The 13877-nt window shown below is 49.2% G+C and overlaps 1 protein-coding gene across 1 annotated transcript in view; it reads left to right on the forward strand.

The window, feature by feature from the left end:
* The first annotated feature begins 430 nt into the window (after nucleotides 1–430).
* Nucleotides 431–13877, forward strand: part of LOC141059052 (bactericidal permeability-increasing protein-like) — a 172072-nt gene continuing 158625 nt past the window's right edge. The window contains exon 1 of the mRNA XM_073555261.1: nucleotides 431–573. Coding sequence (XP_073411362.1) covers nucleotides 462–573 — 112 coding nt within the window. The 5' untranslated portion in view covers nucleotides 431–461. The remainder of the gene's footprint in view (nucleotides 574–13877) is intronic.

A 13877-nucleotide genomic window follows, 5' to 3' on the forward strand; every position in this document is an offset into this window, starting at 1 on the left:
ACCACAGTACATGTTCCTCTTTCCTTTCTTTCAATGTTCACTTCTAAATGTAAGGCCACCAATAAAGGGAAGATCAATTCTTCCTATTCTAGGTGAATGTCTATTCATATGTTTTATTCTTGTATTCCCTTTGCTCATCATGTTTTGGACTATGTTCACTTCTATTTTAATGCGTAACATGCTTAGCACATTATAGGAGAGAACAGGTGGAACTAACCGCCGGTGGCACTCGCTCTTGATTAGCATAGTAACATGCTCATGACTCTCTATATTGTAAGTGTCTTTGTATATGTTTCCTTGAATACTGTGCTGCACATTTATCTTAGGGACAACCCTAGTAAAATCCAAACCTTCACTTCCTCATTCCATCTTTCTGTATTAAGTTTCACTTCATTTTTAGTTTAAAGTTTTCTTCTGTTTCCGTTATCATTTGATTACTGCCAACATTACCGACATCGAAGATGGCAGTGAGGCACGCATTACCCTTGGCTTTCTTCATGGTACTTCTTGGAGCAACACATGCTGTGAATCCTGGTGTGGTTGTGAGAATCACTCAGAAAGGGCTGGATTATGGTATGTATCCATGTGTAGTATGTGTAAAAAAGTGAACAAGTTGTCACTTTCCAGAGTGTGAGTCCTTCGTGTTAAAATGGCTGCCTGGACTCACACTTGTAATGAGTAACATAATTGTTCAGTCTACCTCTGTAACCTTGCAAGGTGCCAGATATTGTCACTGGTGTACACATTAGGTTTCTTTGGCTTACTGTTTGTGTGCCGGAGTCCAGTTAACCACCTGCTCTCCGGTCTCCCTATGCACTCTTTTGTCTCATTGTAGTAAATATATGCATATGCAACTCAGGCAAAAATTAAGAGACCACTTTCAAATGTTCAGTTTGTCTGATTTTTCTCTTTATAGGTATATTTTTGAGTAAAATGTAAATTGTTCTTTTAGTCTACAAACTTCTGACAACATGTCTCTGAATTTCCAAGCAATAAATTTTGTTTTGTTTTTCTGAAAAGAAGACATGATCAAAATTAGAAAAACAAAGTGCCTTCAGACCTCAAATGACACAAAGAAAACAAGTTCATAATAATTTAGAAACAACAATACTAATGTTTTAACTCAGGAAGAGTTCAGAAATCAATATTTTGTGGAAAAAACATTATTTTTAGTCACAGCTTTCATGTGTCTTGGCATGCTTTCCACCAGTCTTTCACACTGCTTCAGGCACAAAAATGTCAGCCGTTCTTCTTTGTTTGATGGCTTGTGACTATCCATTTTCCTCTTGATTACATTCCAGCGGTTTTCAATGGAGTTCAGGTCTGGAGTTTGGGCTGCTCATGACAGGGTTTTGATGTGGTGGTCTCTTAAGTTTTGCCAGAGCTGTATATATGTATTGGAACAGGGTCACTGGTGTCGTATATGAGGGGAGATATGTGTCACAAAGATTGCTTTCCTGCATGATGTGAAAGCCATAAGTGTTTTCTCCAGCATGATATGTGCTGAGATCAATCCAGTCACTAGATGGGCAAAGCTTCATGGTGGGTAGGTCAGAGATGGGCGGGACGCCTACCCACCATATCTCCACTTCCAGGGTGTGGCTGGAGTTAAATGTCCAGTCAGTTTTTTTTTCTGTCTATGTATGAGGAGAAAAGCAAGCCTCCTGATTGCTAGCTCCTGGGAGAGCTGCCATATGTGTTGTCCCAGAGGACCTGGGCAGGACTGTGTATGAGCTGTTTATTTTCATCTGTGCCAGAAAGGCTATTTTTCTGTTACCATTTTTTGTTTTTTTTGGTTTATGATGCAATAAACAACCTAGAGACTTTAACCACACATGTGCCTGTGTCTACCTCGAGGAGCAGCTAAGCATGTCAACCCCTCACAGTATATATGTTTGTCTTTTTTTGTCCTTTCTCATTCTTGGGTCCTCTACCAGAGGCCTGGGAGTTTGAGGGTTCTGCGCAGGATCTTAGTTGTTCCCAGTATTGCACTTTTCTGGACAGAGAGTTTAGATGTTGCTGTTGGGATCTGTTGTAGCCATTTTCCCAACTTAGGGATCACTGCTCCAAGTGCTCCTATCACCACTGGAATCACTACTGCCTTCACCTTCCACATCTTCTCCAGTTCTCCTTTGAGACCCTGGTATTTCTCCAGCTTCTCATATTCCTTCTTTCTGATGTTGCTGTCACTTGGCACTGCCACATCTATTTTTATTGCTGTCTTCTAATCCTTGTCCACTGTCACAATGTATGGTTGGTTAGCCAACACCTGCTTATCCATCTGGATCTTGAAGTCCCACAGGATTTTAGCCCTTTCATTCTCCACCACTTTCTCTGGGGTCTCCCACCTGGACTCAGGGTGACTTAGCCCATATGCTGTGCAGATGTTCCTGTATACAATTCCCACTACTTGGTTGTGGCATTCAGTAAACGCTGCTCCTGCTTGCATTTTGCATCCTGCCACTATGTGTTGGACTGTTTATGAGATTTCTTTGCATAGTCTGCATCTTGGATTTTGCCTTGTGTGGTATATTCCTGCTTCTATGGATCTGGTGCTTAGTGCTTGCTCTTGTGCCGCTATGATTAGTGCCCTCTGTACTTTCTCAGAGTCCAGCGTTCTCCAGCAATTGGTAGAATTTCTCCATGTCAGCCACCTCCATTATCTGTTGATGGTACATCCCATGCTACGGCTTGTCTTCCCAATGCGCTTCATGTTCCTGTTCTTCCTTCCAGCTCTGCTGTTGTTGCTGCCTTAAGTTCCTCTCAGCATCTCATCTTTTGGTGCCATTTTCCTGATGTATTCCTGGATACTCCTTGTTTCATCCATGATGGTGGTTTGGATGCTTATCAAGCTGCAACCACCCTCCTTTCTGTTGGCATGCAATCAATGGGTGCCAAACGTAGGGTGGAGAAATCCTTGCATTGTGAGGAGCTTTCATGTCTTCACATCTGCCGCTTCCATCTCTTCTTTTGGCCAGCACACTGTGCCAGAAGGGTATCTGATAACTGGCAGGGCATATGTATTGATGGCATGGATCTTACACTTCCCATTGAGCTGGCTCTTCAGGACCTGTCTTACTCTTTGATGGTATTTGGATGTTGCTGCTTTCCATGCCTCCTCATCATGGTTACGATATCCCTGTGGGATGCTGAGATACTTGTAGTATGTCTGTACATCTGCTATGTGCCCTGCTGGCATTTCCACTCCATCAGTCTTGACTACCTTGTGTCATGTCCGCCAGGTCTGTTTTGCCTCATGAACCCCTGGAGCGGTGTGCACGCACGCCTTGTGTCTGCTATCCTGCTTGTTCCCTAGAGCAGTGTGCACACTCACCTCATGTCTGCTGAGCTGCAAGATGCCTGCGTTTCTGCTTTGCCTTCTGTGATCTTCTCGTCATGTCTAGAATCCCTGATCATGTGACGTTTCCTAGGATCCTGCACTGTCTGGTTCTGCAATCATCTCGTCATGTCTGAAGACTTGATCATGTGATGTTTCCTAAGGTCCTGCACTGTCTGGTTCTGCAATCATCTCGTCATGTCTGAAACTCTGATCATGTGACCTTTCCTAGGATCCTGCACTGTCTGGTTCTGCAATCATCTCGTCATGTCTAGAATCCCTGATTATGTGTCCTTCCTAGGATCCTGCACTGTCTGGTTCGGTGATCATCTCGTCATGTCTGAAACCCTGATCATGTGACTGCACTCTGTGATCCTGGAGCATCTGAACTAGGAAGTTCTACCCTGGTCATGACCCGGAAGAGGAGGTGCTGTGCCCTATATCAGACCACCCCTTCCTTTGCTCAGGGCCTGATTATTGTGTTGCTTCCCTGCACGGCTGTTGGTCTGTGGGGTTGCTCCCTTTACTCTGTGCCCTTGCACTCAGCCCTGTCGTGCGTCTCTGCACACGCTCCGTGCTCGTATTCCGTCTCTTGTTTTGTGCCATGTCTTGTGTTGTCTCTCGTGCCATGTTTGTCTTTGCCTTGTAGTCCTTCTGCTGTTCTCTGCTTTAGAGTCTGTTTTGCTATGTCTCGCCTTAGCTATTCTTGTAGTCCTTCCTCTGTTCTCTGCCTTACCTGTTTCGCCATGTCTGGTCTTTGCTATTCTGAGCCTTGTAGTACTTCTCATGTTCTTGTCTCAGCCTGGTTTTCCACACTCTGTCCTCTGGTGCTCTCTTGCACATTTCCAAGTCTCGTCCCAAGGTTCTCCCTTGGCCCGGCTCTGGGTTTCGGCCTACGCTCCGCTGCTAGACTCTGTCCTCGCTCTGTTTCTGCCTATCTTCCACTCCGTGTTTCGTACCTTGTTTCTTGCCTAGTCTTGCCTTGTTCCTTGCCTTGTCCTTGCCTTGAACCCCAGCGTGAGTTCCCCTTGGCCGTCTCCTGTGTCGTGGCAAGTGCCTCGTGTTTGTGTACAGCCGTGTGCACTGGTCAGTGTGGCGTGCCTCCTGCGTGGCTCCTAGCACGCAGCCCTTCCTTGGCGTGGCTCCTAGCACGCACCCTGCCTTGAACCCTGGCGTGGCTCCTAGCACGCACCCTGCCCTGAACCTGGCGTGGCTCCTAGCATGAAGGTTCCTTTGCCCGCCTCCTGTGCCAAGGTCATGCCTCGTGCTGGCGTTACAGCCGTGTGCACTGGCCAGTGAGGTGTGAGTCCCATGTGGCTCCTAGCACGCGTCCTGCTCTCAACCCTGGCATGGCTCCTAGCACGCACCCTGCCTTAAACCCTGGCGTGGCTCCTAGCACGCACCCTGCCTTGAACCCTGACCTTGGCGTGTCTCTACACACGCACTCTGTCTTCTACCTTGTGCTTTGGCGTGTCTCTACACACGTACTCTGTCTTGTACCTTGTACCTTGTGCTTTGGCGTGTCTCTACACACGCACTCTGCCTTGTACCTTGTACCTTGTGCTTTGGTGTGTCTCTACACACGTACTTTGTCTTGTACCTTGTGCTTTGGCGTGTCTACAAACGCACTCTGTCTTGTACCTTGTACCTTGTGCTCTGGCGTGTCTTTACACACGCACCCTTTGTCGCTTTGAACCCTGGCGTGTCCCCTACACACGCACCTCACTTTGAACCCTGGCGTGTCCCTTACACACGCACCTCGCTTTGAACCCTGGCGTGTCCCCTACACACGCACCTTGCCTTGCACCTAGCCTTGGACCTTGGTGTGTTCCCTAACACGCACCATGCCTGGATATCTGTCGCGCCTCCTTGCCTGAACCCTGGTTTGCCTGCCGGATGCCCGGAACCTGCTGATCGCTGCCAGAGATCGTAAGCTGGATGACTGCGGCCTGATGTCCGGAGCTGATGTTCGCAGCCTGATGCCTTGATCATGTCGATCGTCGCCAGCGGTCCGGAGTCCGATGCCATTGTGCCTTTACCTGTACCTAGGCGTGCCACCTGGCACGTACTATGCTATGGACCATGGCGTGCCCACGCGCGCACCTTGCACATTTTGCTTGTTTTCACGTTTGCACTGAATGTGATCCTGAAGATCTTAATGAAGATTCCTGGCACTTGCCTCTTGTTTTGTTTCCTGCTTGTCTCTGGTCGTCAGACACTCCCATAGTGTCCCCCTGAGCCGGCCGTCTGGTCCCAGCAGTCGTGGTAGCTCACCCCCTTGGTCTTGCCCCTGACACTCCCTGTATAGGGGGTGGATTCTCACAAGGTTAGCTCGCCCTCAGTAGGTGGGTGCCACGACCCAGAGGGTCCACTCAAAAAATAGGCTCAGCAGGAGCTGAGTCTGTCACAGTTAATCAGGCCCTGGACTCCACTGGTACCTCGGCTACTCTTCTGATGAAGAATCTGACCTGATCTATGTCCTCTGAACTCGCTTGGAAAATGGCGGTACCCCGGCCACTCTTCTGATGTGAATCAGACCCGGCCCTTGTCCTCTGAACTCGTTTGGAAATGATGACAGCCAGAGTAAGAAGACTTTCCTGTCTACCCACAGTCCTCCCCACTGGATCTCCGTGTCTCATCCGCGACTCCTGTATCTTGACCGGTGCAGGTGCTCGTTTCAGATGTCGGATCAACGTTGTTTGGAGTGTTTGTGTTAAACTCTGGTTTCTGCTGAAGGGAAATTTTTTTTTCCCCTTCTTTCCAGCCCCGGTAAGAGGGGGCTTAAAGAGGGGGGTACTGTCACGTCCGCCATGTCTGTTTTGCCTCATGAACCCCTGGAGCGGTGTGCACGCGCACCTTGTGTCTGCTATCCTGCTTGTTCCCTAGAGCAGTGTGCACACTCACCTCATGTCTGCTGAGCTGCAAGATGCCTGCGTTTCTACTTTGCCTTCTGTGATCTTCTCGTCATGTCTAGAATCCCTGATCATATGACGTTTCCTAGGATCCTGCACTGTCTGGTTCTGCAATCATCTCGTCATGTCTGAAGCCTTGATCATGTGATGTTTCCTAAGGTCCTGCACTGTCTGGTTCTGCAATCATCTCGTCATGTCTGAAACTCTGATCATGTGACCTTTCCTAGGATCCTGCACTGTCTGGTTCTGCAATCATCTCGTCATATCTAGAATCCCTGATTATGTGTCCTTCCTAGGATCCTGCACTGTCTGGTTCAGTGATCATCTCATCATGTCTGAAACCCTGATCATGTGACTGCACTCTGTGATCCTGGAGCATCTGAACTAGGAAGTTCTACCCTGGTCATGACCCGGAAGAGGAGGTGCTGTGCCCTATATCAGACCACCCCTTCCTTTGCTCAGGGCCTGATTATTGTGTTGCTTCCCTGCATGGCTGTTGGTCTGTGGAGTTGCTCCCTCTACTCTGTGCCCTTGCACTCAGCCCTGTCGTGCGTCTCTGCACACGCTCCGTGCTCGCATTCCGTCTCTTGTCTTGTGCCATGTCTTGTGTTGTCTCTCGTGCCATGTTTGGCTTTGCCTTGCTTTGCCTTGTAGTCCTTCCGCTGTTCTCTGCTTTAGTTTGTTTTGCTATGTCTCGCCTTAGCTATTCTTTGACTTGTAGTCCTTCCTCTGTTCTCTGCCTTACCTGTTTCGCCATGTCTGGTCTTTGCTATTCTGAGCCTTGTAGTACTTCTCATGTTCTTGTCTCAGCCTGGTTTTCCACACTCTGTCCTCTGGTGCTCTCTTGCATATTTCCAAGTCTAGTCCCAAGGTTCTCCCTTGGCCCGGCTCTGGGTTTCGGCCTACGCTCCGCTGCTAGACTCTGTCCTCGCTCTGTTTCTGCCTATCTTCCGCTCCGTGTTCCGTACCTTGTTTCTTGCCTAGTCTTGCCTTGTTCCTTGCCTTGTCCTTGCCTTGAACCCCAGCGTGGGTTCCCCTTGGCCGTCTCCTGTGCCGTGGTAAGTGCCTCGTGTTTGTGTACAGCCATGTGCACTGGCCAGTGTGGCATGCCTCCTGCGTGGCTCCTAGCACGCAGCCCTTCCTTGAACCTTGGCGTGGCTCCTAGCACGCACCCTGCCTTGAACCCTGGCGTGGCTCCTAGCACGCACCCTGCCCTGAACCTGGCGTGGCTCCTAGCACACACCCTGCCCTGAACCTGGCATGGCTCCTAGCACGAAGGTTCCTTTGCCCGCCTCCTGTGCCAAGGTCGTGCCTCGTGCTGGCGTTAGAGATGTGTGCACTGGCCAGTGAGCTATGCGTCCAGCGTGGCTCCTAGCACACGTCCTGCTCTGAACCCTGGCGTGGCTCCTAGCACGCACCCTGCCTTGAACCCTGGCGTGGCTCCTAGCATGCACCCTGCCTTGAACCCTGACCTTGGCATGTCTCTACACACGCACTCTGTCTTCTACCTTGTGCTTTGGCGTGTCTCTACACACGTACTCTGTCTTGTACCTTGTACCTTGTGCTTTGGCGTGTCTCTACACACGTACTCTGTCTTGTACCTTGTGCTTTGGCGTGTCTTTACACACGCACTCTGTCTTGTATCTTGTACCTTGTGCTCTGGCGTGTCTTTACACACGCACCCTTTCTCGCTTTGAACCCTGGCGTGTCGCCTACACACGCACCTCACTTTGAACCCTGGCGTGTCCCTTACACACGCACCTTGCTTTGCACCTCGCTTTGAACCCTGGCGTGTCCCCTACACACGCACCTAGCCTTGGACCTTGGTGTGTTCCCTAACACGCACCATGCCTGGATATCTGTCGTGCCTCCTTGCCTGAACCCTGGTTTGCCTGCCGGATGCCCGGAACCTGCCGATCGCTGCCAGAGATCGTAAGCTGGATGACTGCTGCCTGATGTCCGGAGCTGATGTTCGCAGCCTGATGCCTTGATCATGTCGATCGTCGCCAGCGGTCCGGAATCCGATGCCATTATGCCTTTACCTGTACCTAGGCACGTACTATGCTATGGACCTTGGTGTACCCACGCGCACACCTTGCACGTTTTGCTTGTTTTCACATTTGCACTGAATGTGATCCTGAAGATCTTAATGAAGATACCTGCCACTTACCTCTTGTCTTGTCTTGTTTCCTGCTTGTCTCTGGTCATCAGACACTCCCATAGTGTCCCCCTGAGCCGGCCGTCTGGTCCCAGCAGTCATGGTGGCTCACCCCCTTGGTATTGCCCCTGACACTCCCTGTATAGGGGGTGGATTCTCACAAGGTTAGCTCGCTCTCGGTGGGTGCCACGACCCAGAGGGTCCACTCAAAAAATGGGCTCAGCAGGAGCTGAGTCCGTCACACCTTGCCTCTCTTTATTTCAGGCCGCACTTCTCCAGTCTGAAGGACATCCCGAGGTCTTCCCTGTAGATCCTTGTCAGGTGGATCAGTGAACTGATGTCTCGTTTGTTTTTTGCAAACAGCTTGATGTCATCCATGTAGAGGAGGTGGCTGATGGTGCTTCCACTCTTGAACTTGTATCCATAGCCAGACTCTGTAATTATCTGACTGAAGGGGTTTAAGCCTATGCAGAGCAGCAATGGGGACAGTGCATAACCTTGGTATGTGCCGAATTTGAAGGTAACATGTGTTGAAGGTAACGTGTGTGGCATTCAGTCATAGGCTTTCCTATAGTCAATCCAGGCTGTGCTGAGATTGGTCTGTCTGGATTTTGAGTCTTGAGCGACTGCTCTATCTACTAGGAGCTGGTCCCAATGCCTTTCTGAGCTGGATTCATGTATTGGTTCATATGGTTCTGTAGCTTGGTGGCTATGATACCGGACAGGAGTTTCCATGTTGCTGTAAAGCAGATTATTGGACGGTAGTTGGATGGAACTGTTCCATTGTGAGGATCCTTTATGATCAGCACTGTTTTTCCTTGTGTTAGCTAAGCTGGGTGAAGGCCTGCTTCAAGCAGTTGGTTTATCTGCTTTGCCATGCATTTATGTACCGCTTTTAATTTCGTTAGCCAGTAGGTGTGGATCATGTCTGGGCCAGGTGCTGTCCAGCTCTTCATGCTCTTGACCCACTGTTGGATGTCTGCTTCTGTAATGGAGACTGTTCTTGCTCTAGGCAGTTGCTGTGTTTCATTCTCAAATCTTGCAGCCACATTGCACTGGTGTTGTACATTTTTTTCTCTTCTGTCATATGTTCCTCCAGTATTGTTTAGTCTCTGCTATTGTTAGAGATGATGCCTTTGTGCTGTTACTCTGTAGTTGGCAGTACACCTTGGATGGTTCTTTGAAGAACAGGGCATTTATCTTCTGGGCATCAGCTTCTCTAGTGTATCTCCCCAGTCTTGCAGCGAGTGCTGTGAGCCTTTGTTTAGCAGTCTCTAGGGCTTCAGTTGGGGTCAGACCATTGTACTTTTCCAGTTTGGTCTTATTCTTGATCTTTACATCCTTCTGTATTTCTGTTAGTTGTCTCCAGTCTTTGTTACCAGTCTTCTTTTCCAAGGGGGGGCAAGTACTTCTGTTGTTCTTGCTGGTTGTGTAGCCAAGCATTTCCATGATTGCTGAGACAGTAGCATAGATCAGTTTATTAGTTTGAGTTATGGTGGTGGTAGGTATTGATGCAAGTTCTCTATTGGCATCTTCTAGCATACTGTCTGGTGGTGTTTTTTTGCTGAGCCTTGACAGTCGATCTGTGGTATTGATGGTATTTATTTTATCTAAAATCTTCTGTTTTAGATGAGCTGCAGTGCTCTCTAGTTGCAGGATTGGATCAGGATTTTCAGGGGGCTGCACATTTTCTTCCAGGTCTTCATGTGGGGTGGATCTGCAGTGCAGTTAATCCATCTCAAATTGTGATAATAGCTTTCTCTTTATAATCTTGAAACGTTGGGTGACTAGTTGTTTCTCAGTGTCAGTGGACATGCAGGTCTTATATCCATCCAGAGTTTCCTCATACGCTTCATATATCCTCTCTCATTTGGTCTGCTGTTATAGTAGCATTTCATCAGATCCAGCTTCTCTTGCCTTGGCCATGTATGGTTTGTTCCAGTAGCCCATTTAACATCAGATTGTCCTGGTTCCTCAACATCTGATGCCGACCTTGTTAATCCAGGCGATGTCCGAGTCGGCATGACTCTCTGTTCGTGACACTCTCATGTTTTATTGAGGAAGGCACTATAGTGTTAGTAGTCTTGCTCAAGGACCACTACTGGTCAGTGGCGTAACTACAAAGTTATGGGCCCCGGTGCGAACTTTCAAATGGCCCCCCCCATGCCAAAATATTTTCCACCCAAATTCACACTTTTCCTATTCATTTCGCACACTATAGCTTTGTTGCAATGTTGCATAGTCTGACCTCAATGGCGCAACTATCCGGTGCCCCATCCTGGTATATATTTGTCCCCCGTACTGCTGTTGTTCTGTAATGTATAAAGAAAATAAACCATTATACTCATCAAGGGCTTACATAGAAGTCATGGGGATCCATATAAGAAGTATAATGCACCCGCATAGTCCTCCATATAATATAATGCACCCCCATAGTCCTCTATATAATATACTGCACAGTTCATAGTCATCCATGTAGTATAATTAAATGCGCCTCCATAGTCATCCATAAAGTATAATGCACAGCCCATAGTCTTCGATAAAGTATAATGCACCCCATAGTACTTCATAGCAGTAAAATGCACTTCATAGTCCTCCTATAAAGTATTATGCACCCCATAGTCATATATAGTATAATGCAGCAGCCCTATGGGAGAATAAAAATGCAGCAGCCCCATAGCAGTATAAAATGCAGCAGCCCCATAGCAGTATAATGCATTCCCTTCCCCCCCACCCCCCATAGTGGTATAGTGAACCCCCATACGGGTATAATGTGCCCCATACCGCGGCTTTACAAAAAAAAGAAAAGTTTTCCCTTATCTGGTCGACCTCCAGCGATGTCCTCTCCCATGATTCAGCTGAGGCGCGCAGCGTTGTTCCAGCATATGACAGTGACGTCATACGTGATTGGCCGGTGGCTGTTAACTGTTGCCAGAGGTGTATCTAGGTTTTCTGGCCTGCCCTTGTGCCACCTGCATCCCCTGCTTTGCTCTGCATGCATTCCCTGCCTTGCGCTGTTGTTGTTTCACCTGCATCCCTGCCTTGCTCTGCCTGCATCCCATAACTTGCTCCGCCTGCATTCCCTTCCTTGCTCTGCCAGCATCCTCTGCGTTGTTCCGCCTGCATCCCCTGCCTTGCTCTGGCAGCATCCTCTGCCTTGCTCTGCCAGCATCCTCTGCATTGTTCCTCCTGCACGCCCTGCCTGTGTCCCCTGCCTTGCTCTGCCTGCATTCTCTGTGTTTTTCTGCCTGCATCCCCTACCTTGCTCTGGCTTCTGGAAGGCCACAGGCTGGGAGAAGTATATGGTTGGTTCAAGTGAAGTAATGGTAGTGGACCAAGGAGCCAACAGCTCTCTATTCTGCTACAATTGACAAGGATATCCAATTTTTGAGATGCCAATGCTGTTATGAGTGTTGTGGGTTGATGATGCCCACTGTCAGACCACCTATTTGGCATTTGCCAGTATTTCCAGATGACCCATTTAATGTTGATTGGAAGGAAGCGGCGGTCATTGAACTGAGGTCATTGAATGGAGTGGTGGTCTCTCTTGCCCAATGTCTGTGGGACTGAAGGAGATAATCAATCACTCTTCTCCATGGGCTGCCCTGTGTATGAGGACCCCTAGTCTAGAGATCAGTGGGATCCTTGCAATCCCACATATGTCACTGTGTGAAGGGGAGATACAGCTTACCATGGGCCCACCTTATTGAAACATCCAAAAGAGAATGAGTTACAATAAGTCATCCCCAGCCCCAGTGAGAAAGGTGGTGACGGTGGAAAAAGGAAACTAGAACTAATCACCTACCACCACAAGACACAGAGAGTAATAGGGTCAGCATGCACCAGGACCACCACATTGTGGCACATAGTGGATTTATAAGCATGGCATGAGGGCACCAGGCCCTGGAACCAGGGGCTATACTGCGCTGTGTGAGTGGGTCACCTGCCAGGGCCATGGGGTACTCGGAGCCGGGCCCGTTGATTTCAATGGGAAGTGTCACGTAGCGGTGACCCGGTCCATGGCCCTGGGCATCCATGTAAAAGGAAATAGTGTGGCTGATGATTAAAGTTTATAAGTGGATGATTCGTGACGCCACCTGTGGTGTTCGGCAATGAAGATGTTAAGCCGACGCTGCAGACAGATCCTCTGGGACAGATGGTGTGGTGCAGCAATGATGTTGTGGCCTTCCACAGGTAGGGCTGTAGTCCCAGGGCAGTGTAGATGGGGAGAGCGTAACGGTGCAGTGTTAAGCACAGAGATGTAGCAATGCTGAGTGGGTTGGCGCATGAATAAGAGGAGGACACCAGGGCATGTAGTTCCAAAGCTTTACTCACTGTCTGTTGTGCATACAGGTGCCCACCTCGGTGCTGTGTCCTCCAGGTCAGGGGCTCAGCCAACCTCCAGGAAGATGAAGTACTCCATTCCAACACTCTGCCAACATATGCCTTCTCTGAACGTCTCCTTTCTAGCGCTTGTAATGAAGTACTTGTGGTTGTGTGTTAAACCCAAGCTCCTCCTTTAAGATGTTCCTTTGAACTCTACTTGTACGGCAGACAGCTGTAGACTGCTTCGGGGACTCCTTGCTACCATGTCCCGGCTCACTTACTTACGTTGCTGTTGTACCCCCAAGTCTTGTGTGGGAATAAAGTGGTGACAACTTCTATTCCTCCAGTGTCTGCTGCAGGATCATTAGTATCCATACAACCTCGGGGACCGGACCCCGGCCATGCACTTAGAACTTGAGGAAGGGCCCTGCTCTGACCCTAGTCCTTAGTTCTCTTCTTCTCCTCACGTTCCATACAAATCTTTCTTCCTTATGGAGAATCAGGCTTTCTATATCTCTTTCCAGTGCCAGCAGCTCCAGGTCACAGGAGACTGCTGCAGCACCTCCTTCCATCCATCCCACTCAGGGGATTTTCTCTCACAGAATGACCTTTTCCTAATCATCTCCCGCTCACTTGTGCAACTAAGCTCCTCCCACCTCCCAGCACTCTTCGTCTTCCAAGCAGGGAGCCACCAAAGGTGCTTTGCTACACTACTATGTTGTGTGGGATGCAGATGTTGGAGTGTGGTCAGGTGTCTCCACCTTACCTGAATGGTGGGGCACCACACCTCAGGAGGAGGTGCAGTACCTCTGTGGTGACTGAACCCTCAGGGGCACCACATGAGGAGCAAATGGCACCCTCTCCACTCTGTTCTCACCTTCTGAGTGTGACAGTGTGACCATTACACAGCCTGTGCACTCATTACCTCTCACTTTACTGCCCGGTGGAGCAGCTTTGTCATCAGCTCAGCCCTGTCCCCTCTTGCTCTGCTGTAATGACAGGCAGGCGCTGTAGAGGTGGGCCGAGCTGGGGGGTGGTCCCTCTTTATACCACGCAGAGATGTAACAGAGACACGATGGAGGCAAATGTCGGTACAACAGGTCCAAGCTTTATTCTCTGGCCGCCCACTTGACGGCCTCCGCAG

This window comes from Dendrobates tinctorius, unplaced genomic scaffold, assembly GCF_039654945.1.
Source record: "Dendrobates tinctorius isolate UK_male_01 unplaced genomic scaffold, ASM3965494v1 ptg000223l, whole genome shotgun sequence".
Taxonomy (NCBI): Eukaryota; Metazoa; Chordata; class Amphibia; order Anura; family Dendrobatidae; genus Dendrobates; species Dendrobates tinctorius.